The sequence below is a fragment of the Urocitellus parryii genome, chromosome 5 (assembly GCF_045843805.1).
Source record: "Urocitellus parryii isolate mUroPar1 chromosome 5, mUroPar1.hap1, whole genome shotgun sequence".
Taxonomy (NCBI): domain Eukaryota; kingdom Metazoa; phylum Chordata; class Mammalia; order Rodentia; family Sciuridae; genus Urocitellus; species Urocitellus parryii.
In genome coordinates this window covers 187,779,814-187,804,914 of record NC_135535.1, presented here as the reverse complement: position 1 = coordinate 187,804,914, position 25,101 = coordinate 187,779,814, and the positions used below count along the sequence as shown (strand labels likewise).

The 25,101-nt window shown below is 40.1% G+C and overlaps 1 protein-coding gene across 1 annotated transcript in view; it reads right to left on the bottom strand.

Moving 5' to 3' along the window:
- The window catches only part of Cfap58 (cilia and flagella associated protein 58), a 106,437-nt gene that overhangs the window by 57,169 nt on the left and 24,167 nt on the right, over positions 1-25,101 (bottom strand). The window contains exons 7-12 of the mRNA XM_026401166.2: positions 23,424-23,561; positions 21,250-21,409; positions 17,280-17,362; positions 13,178-13,369; positions 2,713-2,874; positions 1,898-2,044 (exon numbers count right to left, since the gene is read on the bottom strand). Coding sequence (XP_026256951.2) covers positions 1,898-2,044; positions 2,713-2,874; positions 13,178-13,369; positions 17,280-17,362; positions 21,250-21,409; positions 23,424-23,561 — 882 coding nt within the window. The remainder of the gene's footprint in view (positions 1-1,897; positions 2,045-2,712; positions 2,875-13,177; positions 13,370-17,279; positions 17,363-21,249; positions 21,410-23,423; positions 23,562-25,101) is intronic.

Genomic DNA, 25,101 nt, shown 5'->3' with positions numbered 1-25,101 from the left:
CCATCCCAACCAGGGATTCCCCATCTGGAGCTCACCCTCCAGAGCAGAAACCTTTTGATCACCCTTCATTCCACCAGCTACCAACTCTGCTGGTCCAGGGCCACAAAACAGGACCCTATGCCCTTTATTTTATTTTATTTTATTTTATTATAATGCTTCTTTGGCACTATACGTAGATGCCTGTTGGTGGAGGACATAATTGAAGTAAATACTAACTCACATCAAAGTATTGGTCTTTTGTACAGGAATCACTTATTCTAGAGCAGAATTTTACAGCAGGCAATTAATTCCACCCTGGACTCAGCTATGGATAATAGTTAATCTCTTGGATAAAGCATCACTTGGGAAACAGAGATGAGAATCAATGTCATCCTCCAAGAGAAAGAAATGATTCACCCAGTGGATTTCATGGAAGCCTTGATAACGTGGGCCACGAGGCCCCTGGTGAAGCAAGGTTTATAATGAGATCCTTCTGGTTCATTCAGCAACAAATAAACCCCATCCCACTTCAGGGTCCAGGGTGGATGAACTGCTCCCATGAAACTGTTTTTGAACAGGGGATAAGGGCAAAGATTTAGGATATTTTCAAGTTTTAAAAAATATATGTATACTTCTTTATATGTAAATAAAATTTAATGCAGAATTATTCTTTTTCCTATCATAAGTTGCAGTTGGGGAAATGAAAGTCTCAGGTAAATATATCAATGACCGTATCTTTTTTTTTAACCATATCTCAGTAATTCTATTTCCATAAAAACCTACCATTAGGTTGCCAAAACCTACCCATTATTAGATTGAGAGTGTATATTTCTATCTATGGCATCTTAGAATCAAGGAAATGTGATATTAAATCTGTCCAATGCTAGACATACTTTTTTAAGATAAGGACTATATTTGAAAGCTAATATATGCAAAAACTGAGGTGTTCAGTCTCTAATTTGTTGTAAACAGTTCTTGTGAGCAGTTCTAAAGCATGCGCATTTTCAAAGGAAAAAATGCCACCAATTTCTCCTTTTTTAATTCCTTGGTCACATGAAGTAGAAGGGAAATCCATTGGATCCAAGGGGGAAAGGAAATGACGTCAGGGTTAGTGATGTGTGCAGTGAAACATGTTTGGTTAGAGAATTTGAAATGGTTTAATTATTTGGTATATTTTCTCAGAGTGCTTGTATTATGTTAGTAGAAACAGAATGTTCTACACTGGTAGGTTTGAAGGATATGTCCTCGTAAGATCTATGGAGACAGGTGGTCCCTGGAAGAACAGCTGCAAAATTCTTAGACCCACAGAGGAAAGTGAACGTGAACCTGGCTGGGAGCAAACCAGGTGAAGACAAAGCTCTCACACCTGGTAGTTAATGATTCTTCAGGCAGAAATTCACACATACATAAAGGAACTTGACTAGGAACAGAGAGACAAACTGTCATCTTATAGAAAGGCCCAACCAGAGAAATGAAAATGTGCTCCCTTTGTGTCCAATGAATCAAAATGCATTCTGCTGTCATGTATATAACTATCGAGAATAAATTAAAAATAAAAATTTTTAAAGGCCCAGAGGAGCTGGGAAGGGCTGGGTGAGAGCACAGAGCTGGACCAGGACTGCAGATGTAAAATCCTGTGAGATCTGAGAGCTCAAGGACTTATTAGGCATATGGGTATCTTCTCTTTCCATTGATGCAGGACAGCCAGCATAAACACGCTGTTCTACCTCTGTACCACTCCCTCCCTTGTTCCTCTGCAAGCCCTGAGGCCTCCTGAGGATGGGTTGGGGAAACTGGCAGGGAAGACCATAAGAGGCCTGGGTGGTCATCCCCGCCCCTGGCTGCCTTCAGTAGGTGGGGACTGTCCCTAGTGGGTCAGTGGACCACTGGTCCACCGCGTCTCTTATAAGGTCTGTACCTTCAGTGTCTCCTTCTCCTTTTCTATTCGCTGCTGTTCCAGATTCAGCTTCACAAGCACAGACTCTTTGGCAGAGATTTCTTCTTTCAGCTGATCTACCTGATGGGTCATAATCTTTAACTTTCTCTTCATTTCTGTTATTTCATCCTAACAAAAAGAAAGGAGAAAATAAATCAAATAAACATCACCATCTCTATGGAAGTTTGAGACAAATTTCAGAGCTTCCCCTGGAAGCTCTCTCAAAACAAAGTTCTCTTGACCAATTACAATGGGCAATTCTTTTGTGTCTTCAGTGCCCGTCAACCTCAAAGTACTTCATAGCAATGACTCAAAACAGTCTCATGAGACATATACAAAGTATACATAATGAGTATCTCAAACACACACACACACACACACACACACACACACACACACACACACACCCCTTTATTCCTCTCCTTATTAAAGGAACTGGAAGCACAACACACATCATAGCTAAAATATTTCAAAGCAAAGCTCTGCAATTAAATGACAAGAGTGTGCTGCCACCTCTGATTCTCGGTTGCCATTAGCAGTTTTAAAAATAACAAAGAGGAGAAAGGTAATCCTACATAATAATTAAAAGAAGGACCATGATCTCCACATCCTATGAAGTTGTGTCATTTCCATTTCAAACCACCTGACAGTTCTGTATAAATCAGTCTTCTTTCCCAGGTGAATTGCACAGGACTGCTTCTTAATCTCATCTTAACCCCTGCCAGGAGGGCACCAAAACCTCTTTTAACCCAGGGTGGGCAAGAGTCAAAATGCAAGCACATAAATATGTTCTTTACCTGCGCTTCAACCAGGTTTTTGCTGTACAGGTTCCTGTCTGACCTCACAGCTTCATACAGGTTCTGTTGCTGTTTTAATTTAGTCTCCGATTCAGCTATTTTTTTCCTATAGTCAAAAATCTGCATTTCACGGATTTTTATGTCTTCCATGTTCATGAGGACCTGGAGGAAACAGAAGTATAGGAATATGCTTGAACAGCCCATCTGTGCTTACGGACATGGGACAAATAAAGTTTTTTTGTTTTCTGTTTTAATCTAAAGGTGGCTGGTAGAGATGCCAGCTATCAGAAAATCTGACTGCGACAATAATCACGGCAGCACAACACAGAAATTCCACCCCGCTGATTAGGTGCAAGCATATATCTCATCTACACTGCAAGTTCTGCTCAATGATGAAGGTTTAACACAGTTATTCTGTGAACACAAGAAAGAAAAAGATGGAAAAATTCTTTCAATTCTGGAAAGCCTCTCCTGACCACCCCACCCACCAAAAAACGAAAAGAAAAAAAAAAAAAAAGCCACAGGTTTATACAGAGCTTAAGGGAAAGCACTAGGAAAGATAAGAGATAATTTAGCTGTTTGGCCACACAGGCTGCTTATCACATCAACCACCAGAAAGAAAAGTGGCCTTTAGCCCTTGACAGCAATTGAAACCGTGTCCTGCCAATGTCAAAGACCTTCCAGCAAGGGAACTCAGAGGACTTCATAAAAATGCAATCTATTGTGCACACAACATTTTTAGGAAAACGGGAAGCCAGCAGGACCACCTCCTTTTGGCAAGTATGAAAAATCAGGGCCTGAAATCCCAGCTTCAGTCAATTCCTCTCAACATCAGCTCACAGAGTAGAAAGTTCAACTCTCAGTTGCAGGTCCACAGAAATTCTTTTTTTTTTTTTTTTTTTTTTTTTTTAAAGGACAGACTTCTTTAAAAATTTCTTAAGAAAGCTCAGCCTGGTGGCACAGGCCTGTAATCCCTGAGGCAGGAGGAGCATCAGTTCTAGTCCAGCCTCAGCAACTTAGCAAGACACCCTGTTTCAAAACAAAATAAAGAGGCCTAGGGTGTAACTCAGTAGTACAGTACCCCTGGGTTCAACCCCCAGAAATGTCCCCCCAAAACAAAATCCATTAAGAAGAAAAATGTTAGTGAAGAAAACATTGAATCAATGAAACTAATGTGCCTAATTAATGTTCAATGGCTAAAACACATAAGGAGAAAATTCTTATGGAGATTTCATGTCATTTTAGTGGATTTTTCTTAACTCATGGTTATAATTAGAGGAAATAGAGCAAGGTGACAGAGAATGGAAGAATGGGGACATACTTGAAGTAATAGCCCTAAAAGGTTCCTCAGAGGAAGTGACATTTTGTCTAGAAACTAAAGGTGGATAAGTACCATAGAAATCCGTTGTTTGAAATATTTACCCTTTATGTCTTTATAGAAACATCTTCCAAAGTTTTTGTATAAATATTTAAGGAAGGATGGGATTCAATTTTAGTAAATGTCTTTCAATACATATCATTTTGTATTATTTTCTTATTGGAGCAATTAATTTGATATACTTACCAATACATTTTCCCTTTAAAAAAAAATCTTAGTTCCTTTATACATAATACAAATTCCATAATTTAAAATAAATTCATAAATGGAAAAAGTACATTTCTTTTATTTGCTTGGCTTTTCCTTTTCCCTTGAACTCCCATAACCACCCCTCTCCATATAGTATAACTTGGTTAACCATCTAATATGTGCCTTCCATATTTTTCTTTTGAGCTTTGCATATTTTATTCAGGCAGGTCTACAAATATAATAATAAAAACTCATATTCATCAGGTGCTTCTTCTGAACATGGCATTTTATGGGTATTAACTCATTTAATCGTTACAAAAATTCCTATGAAATGTGATGATTCACCTCCCAATTTTGCAAGGACAGACACTGAGGTAAAAATTTAAAAAAAAAAGAAGTAATATTCACCAAGTTGGTCAACAATTAAGTGTACAGCTGCAAGAATTTGGTTTTCTTTGTCTTTTGTTTTTCTTTGCTTTGGAGGTTTTGTTTTTTATTTTTAGGCAAATGGGATCTTGGAATACATGTTTGCACTCTGCTTCTTAGATGTAATAATGCCTTGGAGAAATCATCTGAAATAACTCCAGTCCATTCCCTTCTAAAGGTGCATAATGTCCCACAGTATGGGTGTGACACCCTCTCCTGGCTGTTTCTCTGTGAGTATTCACTTGTTTCCACTTTTCTGCCACTTTGAACCAGGTCACAGGAAACACTTTGTACATGTGTTCTCCTTCACCTGTGCTTTTACTTCTGGGGGATGGATGCCCAGGAGTGGAATAGCTGGCTTGAAAAACATATATATTTTTAACGTTAACAATATAGTTAGATTGCTTTCCAAGGTGGCAGTAACACTTTACATTTCCACACCGCCCGCAAGAGTTTTCTTAATAGAAAACTACCCTCTCAGTTTCAGGAGAAACCCTCTTTGGTCATACTGCATAATTCTTTTAATGTACTATTAGATTTGGTCTGACACAATTCCATTTAGGATTCTGCATACATATTCCCAAGTGATATAGCCTATAGCTTTCTTTTTAGTTTTATTTGAATGTCAAGATCTGGGCAGATTTCATAAAGTGAATGAAGCGTCTTTCTGTTTACACATTCACTCATTAACTCATTTATTCACTCACTCAAAGAACATGTACTGAAGACCTTCCTTTTGCAGAAGCTGTAAAAGGACAGTTGTTACAAAGAGGAAAAGGACACACCTTCTACCCTCAGGCTCACCTCCAGTGAGTCTGCCAGGCACAGAAGGGTAATCAATGAATGGATACAACCAGTAATTCAGATATTCACATGGTGTTTTGGGAGAACCCAAAACTAGAAAATTAACAGGTAGTTTCTGAGGGTGGACCTATGCATCTTATCCAAGCAGTTAATATTAAAGATCTCCATCACTTGTGAAAACTACCTCTTCATTCTTAGCCCTCAACTATCCCAAGCAATGATTTAACATCAGTAAGCAATGCTTATTGGTGTACCCCCAAATAACATATGACACAAAGCATACAAGCAACAGTTTTCTTGAATTCACACTCTCTCTCTCTCTCTCTCTCACACACACACACACACACACACACACATAAATTATACCACTATAAGTTATATAGTTATCATCTTATGGCAAGAGAATTATCTGATTCATACAAGTTTGAAGGAATTTAATTGTAAAGTAATTAGGCCCACAGTCAATGTTGAAGCTAATTATCTCTCAACTTTTCATCAGCTTCCACAGGTATTGATTTGATTTTTTTTTCTTTTTGTTGGTACTGAGGATTGAACTCAGGGGCTCTTAATCCCTGAGCCACATCCCCAACCCTCTTTTATTTTTTATTTGAGACAGGGTTTTGGTAAGTTGCTGAGGCTGGCTTTGAAATCACAATTCTCCTGCCTCAGCCTCCTGAGCTGCTGGGATTATAGGTTGTGCACCACTGTGCCTGGCAGGTATTGATTTTTTAAAGTTTTCTACTTCTCTTTGAATTTGAAGCACATGTTTTCAAGAGAATCATCAACTTTAACCAATTTTTAAATTTTTTGGAATTAGAGTTATATAAAATATTTTATAGCTTTTGCTATTATTATTGTTGTTATTTTCTGTTATCATCTAATTGGTGTGGAAAGAAAATGGCCCAAGGTAAGAACACATGGACTCAGAGGTGAATGGCTTTGAATTGGTTGATGAGGAACTGGAAGGAAGAAGATTACAAAATCAAAGGTCTGAGGGGAAAATTTTTTTTAATTTTTTCGTTGTAGATGGACACAATATCTTTGTTTTATTTATTTAATTTTATGTGGTGCTGAGGATCGAACCCAAGGCCTCACATGTGCAAGGCAAGTGCTCTACCACTAAGCCACAACCCCAGTCCTGGAACCAAAATTTTTAAAAATCTTGTATCTTGTTCCTTCTTTCATCATTTCTTTAATCCACATCTTCAGAATCCTTAAAAATGAGTAGCAGACAGTCCTTTAATGTATCAACACTGGTAATTATGTTAGAAATAAATAAAAAGCCTAAATAAGATGCCCAACTCTGGATCTGTTGTTTGATTTTTTTTAAAGCACTATCTTAGCCTAAAATTTAGACTTTTTATGGAAAAGACATTGCCTTCTTTGGGGTCAGTGAAACGAATAGATGGAAAATACTTTGAACAGTGTCATCAGCATTCAGCATAGCAAGCAGCACATCAGAGGAGAGAAAAAATTGCTTGTTCAATCATTTTGAGAGATGTTATAACAAGAATAATCCTTTGCACAGGCAGAATAATGCTCCAGAGAAAAAGATGGAGGCAAGGACATTTCTTTTTTGAGCATCCAACTAGCATGGGCCATCTTTTCTGCACACAACAGTGCACAAAATCACACACTTGTTTCTGGTTTCCTGAAGCTGAGGGTAACAAGAACCCATCATGATACCAAGAAGATAGAGGGAATTTAAGTGGCAAATGAAAAAAATAACAAGTATTGAAACTAAGGGGAAAGACAATTCACGAGGCAATTTATTTCTAAGTGTCTGGACTCAATTTAGTTTGATAGAGATCATTCAAACCAACGACACCCAGAAGTTCAAATCCTAAAAATTTAGAAAGCATGTAGGGTGTTAAGTAGGGGTCAAATTCTTTATCAATAGACTGTCCCCTGTTAAAAGTGGTGCATCTGAGGCTGCAGGATTGTCAGGGGTGGAGCCGGAGCTTAATTAATTGATGACACTTCCAAATACTTCAAACCAGCTCATGAGATAAATCATAGTCCAATATAGGAAGTTTTATTACAGCCAGATATCTCCTAGCATTTATAGACCCACTTGAAAGAGTCCAGAGAATGCTTACAGTGCAAAATGTTAAAACAACCCACCAAGAGAAGTAAGAGTGAAATTAAAAAATCATTTGGGGCTGGGGCTGGGGCTCATTGGTAAGAATATTAGCCTGGCACGTGTGAAGCACTGGGGTTGATCCTCAGCACCACATAAAAATAAATAATAAAAGTTTTGGGGAAAAAAAACAGTTAAAGCTCCTTGGAGACTATAGCACAGCCAAAACATCATAGAGAGTGAGGCTGGATAAGAAAGTAGGTCATTGAATTTGGAACCCTTTAACATAAATTTGATGAAATATCCCTACAGTGAACTTCTCTTGGAAGTTTTTCTGGCTCGAGATCAATGGTACGAATGCTGACGATGCATTTACCTTCACGATGAAACTGGAAAACTCCTTCTTTGGAAACAGAAAACACCTATATGTGCCCACGCATGTGGAATTTTGAATGTCCCCAGTTTCCCTTGCTTCCAATATTTATCCTCTCTTTTAAATTTAGAGAAACCTATCTATGTTTTGATTTGAGAGAAAGAATACACATTTGTGTCATCGTGTAAGTATTTAGCATATGGTAACTGAGTCACTTACTAAATGTCAACAGACAATTGTGATAGGTCACATTACATCATACTATATAATACTAGTGCTGAACTAATCAATTTGATTTTCTAAGAATCAAATCCTGTTCTTCAGGAAAGTAGTTATGATGACACCAAAAGTTAAAAGTTGTGCATGTCCCCTTGCTGCCTTCTCCAGAGTGCTACCTGATTAAAGATGTTCTGCATAAAATTCCAATTAGCATCAAAGAAACAGGAGCTTTGTTTCCTTATGAAGATATCTATTTATAGACAATATTTCTGCACTGAACATTTGCTTTCCTTGCTTATTTCTAGAAAGCACCACCCCACCTCACCCCCTGCCCTGCCCCACAAAGCACAATAACATCTGTGGGTTGATGCAGCAGACTGTCACTGAAGGCTTGAGGAGCATGGCACAGTGAAGAAGTTGACATCACCATGGGCCATCCCAGTTCTCATGGATTCCTCCAGCCTTCCTGCCCCCAGGAACCCCCACTGCTCAGCCTTCCAGAAGAGCCCAGCCCACTGCCTGATGCTGGTGTTTCCTTCCCCTGTCCTTCTGGCGGCCTTTCCCATCTCCTCTCACCTCCTGCTCACCACCCCCACCTCTCCTCCTCACTCCTAGGACTTTTCTTACCTAACTTTGTTTTGTGTGGTTGATGGGGCCATGACATTCCTACCAAAGCAAGGAAACCCTTGATGGCAGGTTCCCTATTTACTCTCTTTGAGGGAAGCCAAACCTTTTCTCTGCATTTTCTTCTGTTAGGTTGAATCTCATGAACTCACGAAGAGTGGGTTATGTTTTATTTACAAATAGCTCTTTCGGAGGGTTCAACTTAAAGGTCCTACCATGGATGTGTTTTATGAGTCAGGGCTTTTGCCTGGGGCTCTCAGAGACTGGTCTCTCTCTTTCTGGTGCTAAGGCATATTTCCCATAGGCTCCGTTAAGCTGTTCTTTCCTTTATTCATCCTTGAGCAACCTGGGAGTCGTTGCCATCTAAGAGCAATACCACGAAGGGTGAGTTTAGCTTGATCCAACTCTAGCAGAATCCACTCTCAAATCTACCACAGGAAACACAGTGAAGTGCAAGATCCCCGGTCCACCTCCCAATTTCTAGTATTCCTTCATTTAGAGAAATTGTGGGAGCCCATTCCAATTCCCTTTACTCTGAGCTGCTATAGCAAACGGATAACTGTCACTCCTAGTGTGCCCTCCATCCAAGGTGGCTTCTCTCATCCTGTCACCCTCTAAGCCGTGCTCCTCAGAACACCCTTAGCCACATCGGTTCCAACACTTCCTGCCCACGTGCTCTCTGGGCTGGCTACGGTCCTGTCTAGTTGGGCACAAACAGTTGAATCATAGGAAGGTGGGACATGATGGCCAATTTCATGCGTCAACTTGACTAGCAACAAGGTGCCCAGATTAAACATCATTTCTGGGTGCATCTGTAAAGGGGAGGGGTTCCACAGGAGATTCGCATTTTATTCAGTGGACTCAGTAAAGTAGATTACCCACCCCCATGTGGGTGGGCATCACCCAGTCCACTGGCGGGCTGAATGGATCAGAAGGGAGATGAGTGAGGAGCTCTCCCTACCTGCCTGCTTGAGCTAGGACACCTCATCTCAGCCTTGCTCACCCTCCTACTGGGGTTCAATATGGGCTCCCTGGTTTTCAGGCCTCAGGCTCAGACGGATCTACACCACCAGCTTTCCTGGGCCTCCGGCTTGCAGAGGGCACAGCGGGGGGGCTTCTCAGTCCCCATAATCACATGAACCAATCCTCCTATGTGTTCCATTTCCCTGAAGATCCCTGACTCAAGCACAGAGTGACACCTGACCCATGCCTAATAAAGACCCCGAGCTGGGGAAGGGACAGATGGCGGGGCAAAGCTCTGGAGCACCTTCCCACCTCTTCTCAGGTCGTCTCTTTGATGAAGAAAATGCAAGGGACCATGAGTGGAGCCCTAGACTTTTCTCAACTCACCTCTGTTGGCTTTCAAATTATCACCCATCTCTTACATTTCAACATCAGGCTTTATGTGGTCCTCGTGTTCGATGCTGTTAAAAACATCTCATTTACACCTGCACCTTATTGACATTTTATAAGGAGTTGAAATAGCTCCATTCAAATGCCACTCTGAGGAATAACTCTGGATTATTTATCAAACAAATTGATTTATCATTTACCTAACACTTACTATGTGCTAAAGATTCTTCTAAGCACTTTACAAACATTACTTCATTTAACCTTCACGACCACCTCAAAGACGTGTGCCTCCAACCCTTTTTGTGTGCATACACACAAAATTGGGGTTAAATTATATATGATTAAGTTTACACTGTATTTCTCATATTCATGTTAGGAACAAGTTCTCCACTTAAACATATTTTCAAACAATGATTATAAGCAACTTAATATTGCATCAAATAAATGTAGCACAATTTAACTTTAAAAAAAACATTTGGGCTGATTCCTGTTTTTGATGACTATAAATTATGCTTGGAAGAATATTCTTTTTTAAAACCTTTGCATTTCTTATTTTTTTCTCTTAGGTTTGGTTTTGATAACAGAAATTTACAGGTCAAAAGAATAAACTTGGAACAATGTATACTCATTTTAGAAGTAAATGAAAATGTCAGTTTCATTATTCCTCAATGTCCTACAAATAGAAAATATGAAAGAGAGCTTTTTATTTGCAGGAATGCAGGGATGTGTGTGTGTGTGTGTGTGTGTGTGTGTGTGTGTGTGTGTTGGTGTGTGTGGATGGTAAAAAAAAAGAAAGATGGAGAGGGGGCAAAAAGTCCTTCGTAAGAAGTCCAGAGATGACATCAGTTGCTGCAGCAAATGGTAGATGGTGCCAGGGGCTAAGGAAAAGATAGAACTATTGTATTGGATTAGCAATATTGTAAGAACTTGTGCTTAAATTGTTCTGGTGTCCACTTCAACACCAGAAATTGTGAAAAACAGTTGACAGTAAAACTTGGTACCAGGACCTCTCCTTTACAAGGAAGCAGGGGGAAAAACATGCAGTCCTGTATTCCAATTAGTAGCAGCATTCTTTTTACCGCTCCTCATCTACCCATTTGTTTAATAAACACTTGTTCAGTGCCTACTATGTGCCAAGATGTTAGAAATAAAGAAATGAGGAAATTAAATTTATTGAGCTCAAGAGCCGATCATAAAGCAGAGGGAACAAAAAATAAGCAACTACTTTGGAGGTTGGTAGGTGCTAATCCAGAGACATTGGCAAACACATCAAGTAAGCAGTGACCAGCTGTCCCCAGAGAGTCAAAGGAGGCTTGCTGAGCACTTGAGTTAGGTCTTGAGGGATGACTAGGAGTTTGCCATGTAGAAAAGGGGAAAAAGGACTTTCAGGGAGAGCTTGGAGCTCTGTCCCATATTCAGAGTGCCCTACCTACTGTGCCACGTATGAGCTATAGGTGTGTGCCTAAATACTAGTCCACTCCACCCACAGGACAGCCATATGGGACTGGCAGTTGGTGTCCCTGGGCTCGTCCGTCTGTCTCTGAACAATCCCCTACTCCCATGAACCACAGACATGAAATTTTCTTCATGTGCTGTGATACGAAAAATGTTAGGAACATAGCCCCAGGGAGCCGAGAGGTGACAGAGTTTGGCAGGGTAGCAGAGTAAGCCTGGAGTAAAGGGGACATGAAGCAGGGCTGCAGCTGACCCTCATGGGACATTAACATGAGCAAAAAAAAAAAAAAAAAAAAAATAGACCTTTGTTGCTGTAACCTAATGTAAGCCAATGTCCTGGTCCAAGCTCTGGAACAGGAAGACCACAAGCTCTCTAGGAGTCACTAAATCAATCAACAGGGCTTATCAGATGAATAAGTAAGAAGGAAATACATTGTCCTCTAATGGCTCCTAATCAGAACTGCAAGAGTCTTCTGGGAATCTTGGACCAGTTCTTCTGGAGCCAGACAGAGCACAGGTACCAGCGCCCCCCCAAGAAGCTTCTGTCAATGTCTGCCCAGCATTTGTTCAGCCTGAGTGGTAAGACATTGATTTCCTATCACTAAAGCTTGTTCCTCGCTTTCTTTGTGTTTTTCAAATGCCGGCCATCCCCTGTCATCTTTGAGATTTCACTCCAAAAGACAAAACAAAGCTTAAATGCAAAAGCTTTGGCAGAATGCACTGTGGATTTCACTGGCGAGAAGAAGAGAGAGCTCAGGATGCACAGCAGAGGTTTGGGTAGGAGGAAATACTGCTCACATGAGTTTTTTCCCCACCATCTCTTCTCAGCCTCACAGCTATAACCCTCACTACTCCCCAGTCCCGCAACCCCATCTCCAGACCTCTGCCTGGAACATCTAGGAGTTTGGAGGGTACTAGTTAAAGGACTCAGGCATGACACCCACCATGTGCTAGGACAGCTGGTTAAAGCAAAACCCACATCCTGAAGTCCTTGTCATCCATATGGCCTTGAGCCTTCTCCCTTAAGGAGCTGACTAGAAAAGGAGTTCTAGAACTCAGTTACCACGTGTGCATCTCTACCGGTGGGGGGATTTTACAATCCCAATGTTACTAAAATAAAAATGGCCCTTGAAAATGTGACCCACCTGGCTGATGCCAGTCATCACTGGGGTCTCAATTTGAGCCAGGAGATGAGAGTTCCCTGACAGGTGGGGAGTGAGAAGAGAGGGTTGAGAGATGATGCTGCGGGCAGCCCTGGGACGGGGGACCAACTCGGGGTGGCTGCACAGGAGGACAACAGGAAGGAGGCAGACGCCCACAGGATGGAGGGGGGCGTGGAGAGCCGAGGTGGGAGGACACCCAGCACGAGCACTTGTCCATTTCAAAATCTGGCCCAGGAGGGCTCCGAGTTGGCTTTGATTCTGTCCACGTCCTTCCCCTTACAAGTGCGTGCCAGCCAGGGCAGAAAGCTGAGCAAACCGTCCTCGCCGCCGCCTGCCGGGACCAGAGCTGCGGAGGCAGAACGCCCCGCGCCCCGCTCGCCCCGCAGTGCCCAGGGGCTCACCTTTTGGGTCAGGTCGCTGGCCTCGTTGATGTACCGGTCGCGCTCCTTCTCCAGCTGGAAGATGATCTTCCTCTGCTTCTGGGCCTCGTCCTTGTAGCTCTGGATCTCCTCCTCCAGGTTCCTCTTGGTCTGCTCGTGGAGTTTCACCAGGTCTATCTGCTTCTGGGTGGCATTGACCGCCTTGAGCATGTTCTAAAATCGGGACAGCGAAGCAGCCACGTCACCCGTGATGTCTGAGGATTCCGCTCGCCTCCTACCTCATCCCTGAAACGATTAGATGCCTTGTCCTTGGTATGAATGAAATAATCATATTCTCTAGGGACTATAAAGAGCCTACTGTGTTAATTTGGCCCAAGGCACTTTAAATACTCCTACAGATGCAGCAGGCTCTATGTTGCTCCTATTTTAAGGGGAGAAACAAAGACTGAGGGTTAAGCTACTTGTCTACAAGTTCATGTGACAGGGACGTGGCACGGCCAGGACTGGAATCCAGAGCTGGCTGATCCCAAAGTCTATGCTTTTAACCCTCATCACAGCTCCAGTCTTTATCTAGCGAGGTTACAACAATTGAACCTAATCATATAACTCAGACTTTGACCATGAAGGGGCGGAGGGTGGGGGGGGTGCAATTAGGTTGTGGGGTTGTGACTAGAACGCTTGCCTAGCACGTGTGAGGCCCTGAGTTTGATCCTCAGCACCACATAAAGTTAAATAAATAAAATAAAGATATTGTGTTCAGCTACAACTAAAAAATAAATACTTTAAAAAGTTAAAAAAAAATGCAGATGCTGGCCAGGTGTGGTGGCGCAGGCCTATAATCTGAGCAGCTCAGGAGGCTGAGGCAGGAGGAGCTCAAAGCCAGCCTCAGTAAAAAACAAGGCACTAAGCAACTCAGTGAGATATTGTCTCTAAATAAAATACAAAATAGGGCTGGGGATGTGGCTCACTGGTTGAGTGCCCCTGAGTTCAATCCCGGGTACCAAAAAAAAAAAAAAAAAAAAAAAATGCAGCTGCATAGAATTAACAATTTCACTCCTAGGTATATCCCTAAAAGAAATGAAAGCAAAAACTTGTGCATGAATGCTCATATTAGCACAATTTACAAAAATAAAAAGATGGAAATAACCCAAATATCAATCAACTAATGAATATAAACAAAAGATGGTATGTCCACACAATGGAATATTATTTGGCCATAAAAAGGAATGAAATATTGATGCAAACTACAACATTTTATAAAACCTGAAAACACTGTTCTGAGTGAAAGATGACAGAAACAAAAGATCACAGCGTGCATGATTCCAGTTACAGAACTATCCAAAGGAGTCGAATTTATAGAAACAAAAAGCAGACCAGTGTTGCTAGGGGTGGGAGGATGGGGAACAGGGATTTTTTTTTTTGGGGGGGGGGTGATGAGAATGTTCTGGATCCAGATACTGATGATTATAGCAAAATATTGTGAAAGTACTAAAATGTACTAAATGTCACTAATAATAAATGTTGTTAGTATATTTTACCACAATAAAAAATTCTATATATAGAATATAATTATATATAATATATATAATTATATATATATTTTTTTTTTAAATGTGGATGTCCATGTCCCAGCTCCAGCATTTCTGATTTGGTAGATCTAGAGTGGAACCCAGGCACCTACATTTTTTTTTTATTGGTTGTTCAAAACATTACAAAGCTCTTGACATATCATATTTCATACATTTGATTCAAGTGGGTTATGAACTCCCATTTTTTACCCTGTATACAGCTTGCAGAATCACATGGGTTACACATCCACGTTTAGGCACCTACATTTTTAGGGGGGAAAGTTATGTGTTGATCTCCAGTACTGAAATGGAAACATGCCGGGGGGTCCCCAATATCCTCTAATGTGGAGTGAACAGCCATGCATCCCAGCAGCCATGCTCAACAGGAGGGTCCACCTCCTGGGAAGGGGACATGGGGGAGGTGCAGAGAAAGGGAGGGCCAGACAGAGACGAAAAGAGGGAAGATGTGATCCACGCAGGATACAGAGATGTGTGGAAATGTCACGGTGAAACCCATTAATTTGTACAATTAATATCAGTTAATGGGTGAAAGAAAGGAGGGAGGGAGGGAGGGAGGAAAAAGGAAGAGTGGGTTCATCACACTAGCCACAACTGAATGACCCTGCCAGGGACCTTTGAAATAGAGCCTTCATTAGTGTCTCTCTCTCTCTCTCTCTCTCTCTCTCTCTCTCTCTCTCTCTCTCTCTCTCTCTCTCTCTCTCTCTCTTCGCCTTTCTTCCCAAGAATTGGTTTCAGGCCAGGATCCAATCATTTCCTGAGGCCCCTGTATCCCGAAGCATCTTACAGTTCCTTCTCAAATCTGTAGCTAACCCAGACTTGCAGCTAGGTCCAAAATCCACTCCCCTCTAAACAGGTCAAATACCCGCCCATAAAACATTGGTTGTATTAATGACATAGAAAACAGAAAAGGTCAACTTTGTTTGCAGGTGTTTGATAGACATTTATTCTGTAAAAGACAGACACTTTGACACAACAATGAAAGAACCACAAAATCTCCATGTTGCTGCCTGTCAAAACCATGTCATTCATTCTTTCAGTGAAGATGGCATTGCAAATCAGTGAGGAAAGAATTTTAATATCAATACAGGTTGATTGCATACCTGCAGAGCCCAGTGCTAAGATTACAATGGCCAGGAAAAATAATTAGAAAATACACCCTTCCCTAAAGGAGGAACCAACATTAATTAAAGCAAACAAATTAATGTAAAACTGCTATTGTGCTACATGTCCTATTGTGACATAAAACCTATTAGTTGTTTACCAATATATAAAAAATTAAAATGAATTAAATGTTATGCATGTTAAAAAATTAATTTAAAAGCTGGTTATAGTGGTGCACACTTGTAATCCCAGCAACTCGGGAGGCTGAGGCAGGAGGATCACAAGTTTGGGGGCAGCCTCAGCAATTTAGCGAGATCAAAGGCAACTTATCAACACCCTGTCTCAAAAAACAAAAAGGACTGATGAGGTAGCTCAGTGGTAAAGCACCCACGAAGTGCGATCCTCAGTACCAAAAACAAAAATAATTAATTTAAAAATCTAAATCCAATAGTATGATTAATATGTATACGTATATAGCTTAACGGAATAATTTCCAGGATTATAGGAGGAAAGAATTGGAATGATTTTCTTAATGAGTGCCTAGCATGGAAAGAAGCAATCTCCTGCTATTTCCGGAGATTTCCTCAGTAGTCTACTTTAAGGGGAAGCATAGTTTGTTTGGTTCACATTTATTCAATTCTGGGAAACCTAAAGGAAAGGAATGATTCAAGTCAGAGTGAACAAAGGCTACTTCTACTGTGATGAGATCCCACTGTCCTGGTCACCCCTCCACACCTGTGGCTTCCCAGGAAACCCTTGGGCAGGAAAGTTTGCCCTAAATCCTTGAAAGTAGTCCATCTAAATGACTGTCAGGGGACTCCTCTGGAAGGCAGGAAGAGAGGGCCCTGCCTTCAATGGAGAGCCTCCAGGTCTTTAGGCTTCCCCAACCCCTCAGCTCTGGGCCTCTACAACAACCACAAGAGACCGGAGGGACAAGGCCCCCAAACAAAAACCTACAACCATCCAGCAAGGATAGATGGAGGAGAGGTTAGACTTTTTCTGTAACTGTCTGCCATTTTCATCCCTAAGCCCTCAAAGTAAAAATCTAATTAGTCCTTGCACTTATAATTTTTGGATTAACCTAAATTGTAGATTATAGATATTAAACTCAGAAATTTTGATCAACGGCTTAAGATGCCAAATAACACACCAGTCATGAAAACAGAATCTGCAAAACACTCTGAAATCCCTGCTGGTTTATATGCTAATTCTCCAAAGTCCCTTTGTGCTCTCCCCTGATAATGCAGTTTCCATTCAGGGCCAGAGAACGGTAGCCTGTGAGCAGCTGCTTAGGGGGAAATTGAGCACTATTATTTAGTCTAATCTACCTTTGTTTGCCTCGGAGTTTTCTTTCCCCATTCAACTGGTTGCAGGCAGATATAATAGCACTAAAGAAAGACATTTATTCGCCATTGTTACTGTAACAAACTCACCTTATTTAGTATTTCCCTCTCTCTCAGAAGCTCATCCATGGCTTTCTTATCAAGTTCTGCTTGTTTCTTTGAAGCCTCCACCTCTAAATCGCCAGGGAGAAAAATAATAACAAATGCAGGGTCAGCTTCAGAGAGAATCTGCCAAAGTCGTACAAAAACTGCTTTATGTGTTTGTCGGTAGCTATAAAACCACTATTAGTTGAGTGATATGTGATCTTCATTTTAACTCAGTGAGGAGTCATCCCCCCACACACACTAAAAAGAAAAAAAAATTGAGGCTTAGACAGATTAAGCCAGATGAGAAGATTCTCAGCCAAGAGGTGACAGGGTTAAGATGAGAAGCTTGGCTTCTCTGACTTCAAAAAGTCCTTGCTCTTTAAATCGTTTTTATTATATCAGTAAGTAGAAATACAGATAAACAAAGGGGAAAAAATATAATTCAACCAGAATCTACTTAAGATTTTGGAATTTCACTTTTTCCTATGAAAATATGCATGTAAATGTAAACAAATATACAAACACACACGCTGAAAGGGAACCATACTAGACATGTTATTTTGTAGCTTGCTATTATAATTAACAAATATAAGCTAAATGCCTTTCTTTATTATTCACATGCATTACACTTTTTAATAACTCCCTGGTTTTTCATTACATAATAAAATGCATAATGTATTTTGCCAAGCCTCCATTTTAAAATTTAAGTTGTTGTTTTTTTGTTTTTGTTTTTTTTAATGGTTATAACCAATGACCTTGTTAAAGTTCTTGTTCATTTGCTCCTCTAATGGAGGAAGTCCTGGATTTTTTAAAAATTTCTTTTTTATATGTAGATGGACACAGTACCTTTATTTTATTTAGTTATATGTGGTGCTGAGGATCGAACCCAGTCCTGATACATGCTAGGCAAGCGCTCTACCACTGAGCTATAACCCTAGCCCTTGGATTTTTTTCTTTTTAAGATATTTCTCTCTGACTGCCAAATTTCTTCTAGAAAATTAATAGCAATTTAAATAGACACCTAACCACCACTAGGTATTATCATTCTCTTTGATCTTTGACAGTGTGATAGATTGTTTTTAAAACCAGTATGTTGTCAGGCACAGTGAGTTACAACTATAATCCCAGAGATCTGGGAGTCTGAGGCAGGAGGATTGCAAATTTGAGGCAAGCCTCAGCAACTTAGCATGATAAGCAATTTTTTGAGACCCTGTCTCAAACTAAAAAAATTAAAAGACCTAGCTCAGTGGTTAAGTACCCCAGGGCTCAATCCACAGTACCAAAAAAAAAAAAAAAAAAAGCCAATATATCAGTATTTCACTTACATTTACATTTCTGTGATGGATACTAAAGTTGATCATTTTTTCACATTTAATAACTACTTGTTTATATTTCTGCTTTTTCTTATTTCCCACATTTTCTCTAACAGTTTTTTCTCATGAAATTGCTTATCTTTCTATGGATTTTTAAGAGCTCTTTATATACAATAAAGATATAAACCCTTTGACAATGTTTTGTTCAATTTGCCTTTATTTATGCAGTCTTTTGCTAAAGTGATTTTTTTTTTATTTTCTTCTTTTCTTTTTGGTACCAGGGATTAAATCCAGAGCCATGCACCGCTGTGCCTGGCTAAACAGAAATTTTTATTTCATTGAATCACTCATCTTGGTTTTTATGGTCTCAACATCTGGTATTAACTTTTTTTTTCCCAAAAAGTAGCTTTTGCCATGCATACATTTTCAAAGTTATCCATATGGCATGATTAGTACAAAATACAACCTTATATCTGATAATACTTTGGGGTATTTTCTGGCCTTTCCACCAATTTTTTTCCATTGAAAAGATAATTGATCATGGAAGCTTTATAATATCATAATACATTTCAATATCTGCACTTCTCAAAGATTTAAATGGTAATATGATACTTTAAAGTTGTGTTTCCTTGCCATTCTTGATTTCCAGAAATCTATAGCTATTGTCAACTTTTGTTTTTCAGGAGGAACTCTGGAATTTGTTTTCAAGTTCCACGTAACATAACTCATTGAAATTTAATACTGAAAGTATTAAATGCATGGATGGATTTGGATAGATTTATATCTTTATCATGTTAAGTATTCTTATCCAGAAACTCGGTATATCTCTCCATTTTTCAAGGCTTCTTTAATACCCCCCCCAGTAGAATTCTGTAGCTTTTATACATAGATCATGCAAGTATCTTGGTAATTTTACTCAGATATTTTATTGCTCTAGTTGCTATTGTGAACGGGGATTTTCTATCATATAATCTGGTATTTTGACATAAAAAAACAATTGTTGGTATCTACATAGCTTATAACCTGCCACCCTACTGAACTCCTGTGTTAGTTCTAGTAGTTTTTCAGTTCATTGTGGGAGAAAATCCTAACACAGGGAGGACCCATGCTCCTAACCATTATGCTCAGTGCTGCTTTTGTTTGGGGGGTACTAGGGATGGAACCCAGGGTCTCGCACATGCTAGGCAAGCACTCAACCACCGAGCTACATTTTCAGCCTGCAATGCCACTCTTTGGTCAAGTGCATCAAAAGAAAGAGATCTCACAGGGCTCAGTGGTGCACACTTGTAGTCCTAACTGCTTAGGAGGCTGGGGTGGGATCACTTCAGCCCAGAATCTCAAGACCAGCCTGGGCAACATAGCGGGACTTGGTCTCAAAAAAAAAAAAAAAAAAAAAAGTCCTTGAAAAGAAATGACACTGTTGATATCTATGAAATAACCATAGAAGAGAACATGACAACTGTTATGACTTCAGGATGAAAGACAGGTTTTGTTCTCAAAGTGCAGAACTATTGTAAGCAAAAATACAGAAATGGAGCCAGGCACGGTGGTGCAAACTTGTAATCCCAGCAGCTCAGGAGATGAGGCAGGAGGATCATGAGTTCAAAGCCAGCCTCAGCAACAGCCAAGGCACTTAGCAACTCAGTGAGACCCTGTCTTTAAATAAAATACAAAATAGAGCTGGGGATATGGCTCCGTGGTTGAGTGCCCCTGAGTTCAATTCCCCAGTACCAAAAATAAAAAACAGAAATGGAAACGTGGGAGTGTTCTGATGGTCACTCAGCCAGTCACGTGCTCTAACAGTTCCATTTTTCTTCCTGTCACCAAAGACATTAGACTGCATAATTGTGCTGGACCATAGGTACCCTGAGGGCAGATGCTCTCTCTCACCCAAGGCCTGCCACAGCCTGCATTCAATTTATTGAATGGACGAATGGAGAAATGAAGATAATCCACAACTCCACCAACTCAATAAAAGATTATTTCCTAATGTTTTAGAAGGAAAAATATCTACACTTCTCAAAGACTTAAATGATAAATATTTCCAGTAATCTTAACTGGAGATTTAGATCTTACCCCAATGGGGCATTGTAGACTTCTATGATTTTATGTATGTTAACTCATTCAGAGCCCGTGAGAGGTCAGCAAGACACAGTGTTCCTGTTTCACATGGTCAGAATTCATACCGAGCCTCTGTCCCCAAGTCCACTGCTGTTTCTGCCATACCAAACTTGAGCAGGACACCATATTAGTAAATACATTCTTATCAGAAAATAGTCATGCATCCAGATGATAACACATGACATTTAATAAGTACTTACTATGTGCTGAGTGCTATCTACAATATTGTCCCAGATACTGTTAATGAAGGACATTGATTTTAACGTGTATCTCCTATCCTCTATGAAAAGAACTGACAAGTGCTGAGTAATACTTTGGGCTGTTTTACACTGGGACAGTAGAACCTGTGGAAGAATTTATTGAGGTAAGAGAGTTAAAGATATTCAAAATGACGGCTCCTTCTTATTGCTGGTTGCCAGTTTGTCGTCTTGATTTCAATTGGCATGGTTTGTGTTTGTACACACAGAGCCCTGGGTTGTGCGATGCCATCAGTCCCTAGTGAGATGTAAGTTAATAAGCCAAAGCACAAGATGGTTTACCTCTCTCTAATCCCAGGATCTGATTCTTTAGGGTTTCTTTGTGCTGTTCTACTTCTGCTTTTTGCTCTTCGATCTGGTGCAATTTCTTATGGATTTGTTCTCTGACTTTGTTGAGCTTCCCAATGTCAAGGCGCATCTGATGGACTTCTTCCTCTTTGGCCTGTCATTAGTGAGAGAGAAATCAACTAGGACACAAAGTCCATAAAGGGCCAGCCGCTGAATGGGGGCAGAACCAATCAGAGAAGGTCTTCCAGCGTTGAGTGCCGGCTTTTTCTACGGGATCATATCAAAACACACGCTGTGGAGTGTGAGAGAAAGTGAAAAGTTCTTTTTTCTCAATAAAATATGTGGCCATATAAAATAAAAACAATGAAAAGACAGATAAAATCTGGTGCTGTCAGTTACCATCTAATTGTGCAATCAAATAAGAGGAGAATGCTGAACCACGCGTGTCACAAATATATGAATTTTGCATGCATACCGAGGCTGTATTTGAAGAGCAATTTTCATGGATTTACAAAGTAGTCTCTCCGAGAAGGTCATTAACAGGCTATAAAATATTTAAACATTCCTTTGGATCCATGGAGTTCACTCAGCCCAATCAGATCCACTAGAGGAGGGGTCTTTCTTCCACATAATAGGCCAGTCTGTGGGCATACAGACAGACGCATGCAACAGCATACAGACACAAATCTACAGCATGGGGAAAAAGGTAGCAAAAAAAAAAAAAAAAATCCTAGCAAGGGAAATCTCCATATTTTTTGTTTATGGACCTCAAGTTTTATGGATTTTTACATTTTAAATTAAATTCACTTTAAAATTTTTCTTTTTCTATTAGAAATGGCTGGGAAAGAGTTGGGGATTCTTCTGCAAACAATGATGAGCAATTATCTTGGCTCTTGACAATGAAAAGCCTGAAATGAGCTGTGTATGTTATCCTTGGGGTATTACTAGATACCTAATCCCATTAGGTATTATCAGATCCAATTAGGTTTAGGATCTGATAATAGAAATAGTCCATCTGTCAAGATGCCCCATTCACCTTATCAAAGGAGAAAATTAATGGCATACGTATTTTTTACTTTAATTTTCCCACAGAGACCAATAGAGTATTCTGACTAACATGGTCATTTCATTTCTGCCTCACATACCACATTCTCATAAAGAATTGGTTTCAAGTCAACCCACTCTGGACTGCTTTAAATGTTGCGCAACTTTAGACCCCTAGAGGGTTCAAGTTAGTTGACCTTAAGTCCCTTTAATTCTAAGATTTTTCCATTTCAATGGTTATTAATCCAGACCCCACAGTTAGACTTCTGAAAAATCCTACAGACGTTTCATATTTCCAGCATGCATGCAAAATGAAATGCAGGATGCAAATAAGTGTGTGTGTGTCTGTTTGTGTGTGTGTGTGTGCGTGCATGTATGCATACATGTGTACTTTCATCAGATTCTCAAAAGAAACCATAATTCAAAGATGTTACGGCTCACTGCTCATATCTATATATTATTCTTGATAGGCTACTCGTTTTCTGCCCAGTATGCTAATATAACCAAATAAGGAATCTGGATATTTTTTTCAGAATTAAACATAAGGCTGCTCTGTTAATTACAAAGGCATGCAATATGTATTCGAGTATAAAAGTGCTATCCAAATCTAATTTGCAAGCATTCTTCAATGAGGGAAAGAAAAACAGGAAACTGTATTGAAATATATATTAGTAGTAAAAATCATGATTCCCCAATCCCAGATATAAATACCCAATAGTGCCTGTCCAGGCCCCAGCCCTCCCACTCCACCTCTCCAAAACAACTCGTAAAATATAATCTGAATTCTTTTCCATTCACGCATGTGAATGGTTTCTAGCTCTCGGCAACTGGTTACTTGTGAGGCTCATTATGGAGACGAACATCTGAGCTTGCTTTGGAAAACATTTGCATAACCATATGACCAATAATCAGGTTTGCGATTTTATAAGTAAGAATGGGAGTTATCAAACTGTCTGCTTCCAGGCATAAAGCAATCACCATAGGCTCACACCTGCTTCTGATGTCCTAGGGCCCTTGGCAGAGCTAACAGTTTATCCGACCCAAGGCTCCAAGTGCAAAGGGAAACCTGTGCTCCAGGTAAAGAAGTTTCCTGCTAGGGAACAGACATGTCACTTAGCATTTACTTTGAGCTCTAAGGCCTTCTGCTGGTTCTCCTGGGACAGCTGCTCACAAGCCAAAGTGTGTTGCTCGTTCTCTTGCTGAAGTTTAGCATTTCTCATCTGGAACTGCTCCAGTTCCTTCGCAGCTCTCTCATTCAGTATCTGAAAGAAACAGAACAAGCTGGTTAATGCTTTTTAATCTGATTACAGTGTCTGCATATACACGCGGGAGGCCCCACCAACCTCCTGGGAAGATAACAGCAATCGAACTTATTTGTCTTCGTAGAAATTGTTCTTTATCCCACATGAAAACACAAACACACTCAAATATGATGAATGCTAAATGGCCGAGGAAAATGATGCCTTCTAATGAATAACAACGCAGTGAGCATGATTTTTTTTTTCCTGAGAGCCTAGGGAAGTCTTGTTCACAGGTGGTGGATAAATATTTTAATGCCTGTTTGCCATTTGGCAGGCTTTGCATACGCAACAATTGCTATAATCATTGCAAATGAGCTAGGGATTCAAACGGGTTTTATCAGCTCTGGGACTCAGAAGCTGCATCTCCAGAAGCGAATGAATCCTGCTTTGACATGCCTCCAACGTTCTCGTGAGCACCACCAACACAGAGACAACTCCCCTCTAATCCAACTTAAGCCAAAACCGTGGAGCAGAGTGAAGTGATTCGTATCTACCTGATTTCAGAGTCAGCCGGATATCCCTCGTCCCTACCTTGATCATTCTGAGCAGACATGGATTTATCAAAACAAAGGACTACATCTTAGGAAGCTCTTCTATTGCACGAATATAAGGGAGGTAGAGAGATAGCAAATGAGCTGAAGGAAAAGGAAGAAGAGAGAGAGAGAGAAAGAAAGAGTTAAGATCTTCTTCCAAACATAACTCCCATGTATGCAGCAACTGAACATGGAAAGAATTCACCCAATCAACAGATGAATGGATAAAGAAAGTGGGGTATATATACACAATGGAGTTTTATTCAGTTGTAAATAAAAAGGAAGTCATGTCATTTGCAGGAAAATGGATGAAACTTGAGACCATTGTGTTAAATCAAAATAAGCCAAACAGAAGGTCAAGGGTTGCTGGTGTTATCTTTCATATGTGGGAGCTAGAGAGGAAAAAGGAAAAGAAAAGTGAGGGAGTGGGAATCTCATGAAAATCAAGGGGAGATCAGTAGAAGAAAGGGAGGTGGGAGAAAAGGGAGGAGGAAAGTGCTAGGGAGTGGTATTGGCCAAATTACAACATGTTACATTGTGTTGTTTGTGCCAATATGTAACAACAAATCCCATCACTATGTACAACTGCAATACACCAATAAAAAATGTGAAAGAAAAACAAACAAACAAACAAAAAGTATCCAGCCAAGTCCCATCAAAGGCACTAAACAAAATGTAACCAGCTAGGCTAAAAATGAAAAGTTTACATGCATACTAGATACTGCTATGCAAAGCACTGCAGTTTTATTCTGATTTCCAAAAGGCTTTCTCTTAATATTCATGTTCAAAGAAGTTTCCTGATTTTTCTCCTGGAGACTGCACATTGTGTATTATCTATTTGAATTCCGGCTTTATGAAAAATTAATAAAGCGACTGACAAAGAAATGTATTCTGACTTTATTTTATTTTTTTTAAGTAGAAATGTGTTCTGTGGCTTTACAATTTTTTAGATACAAATTTTCTGAGGG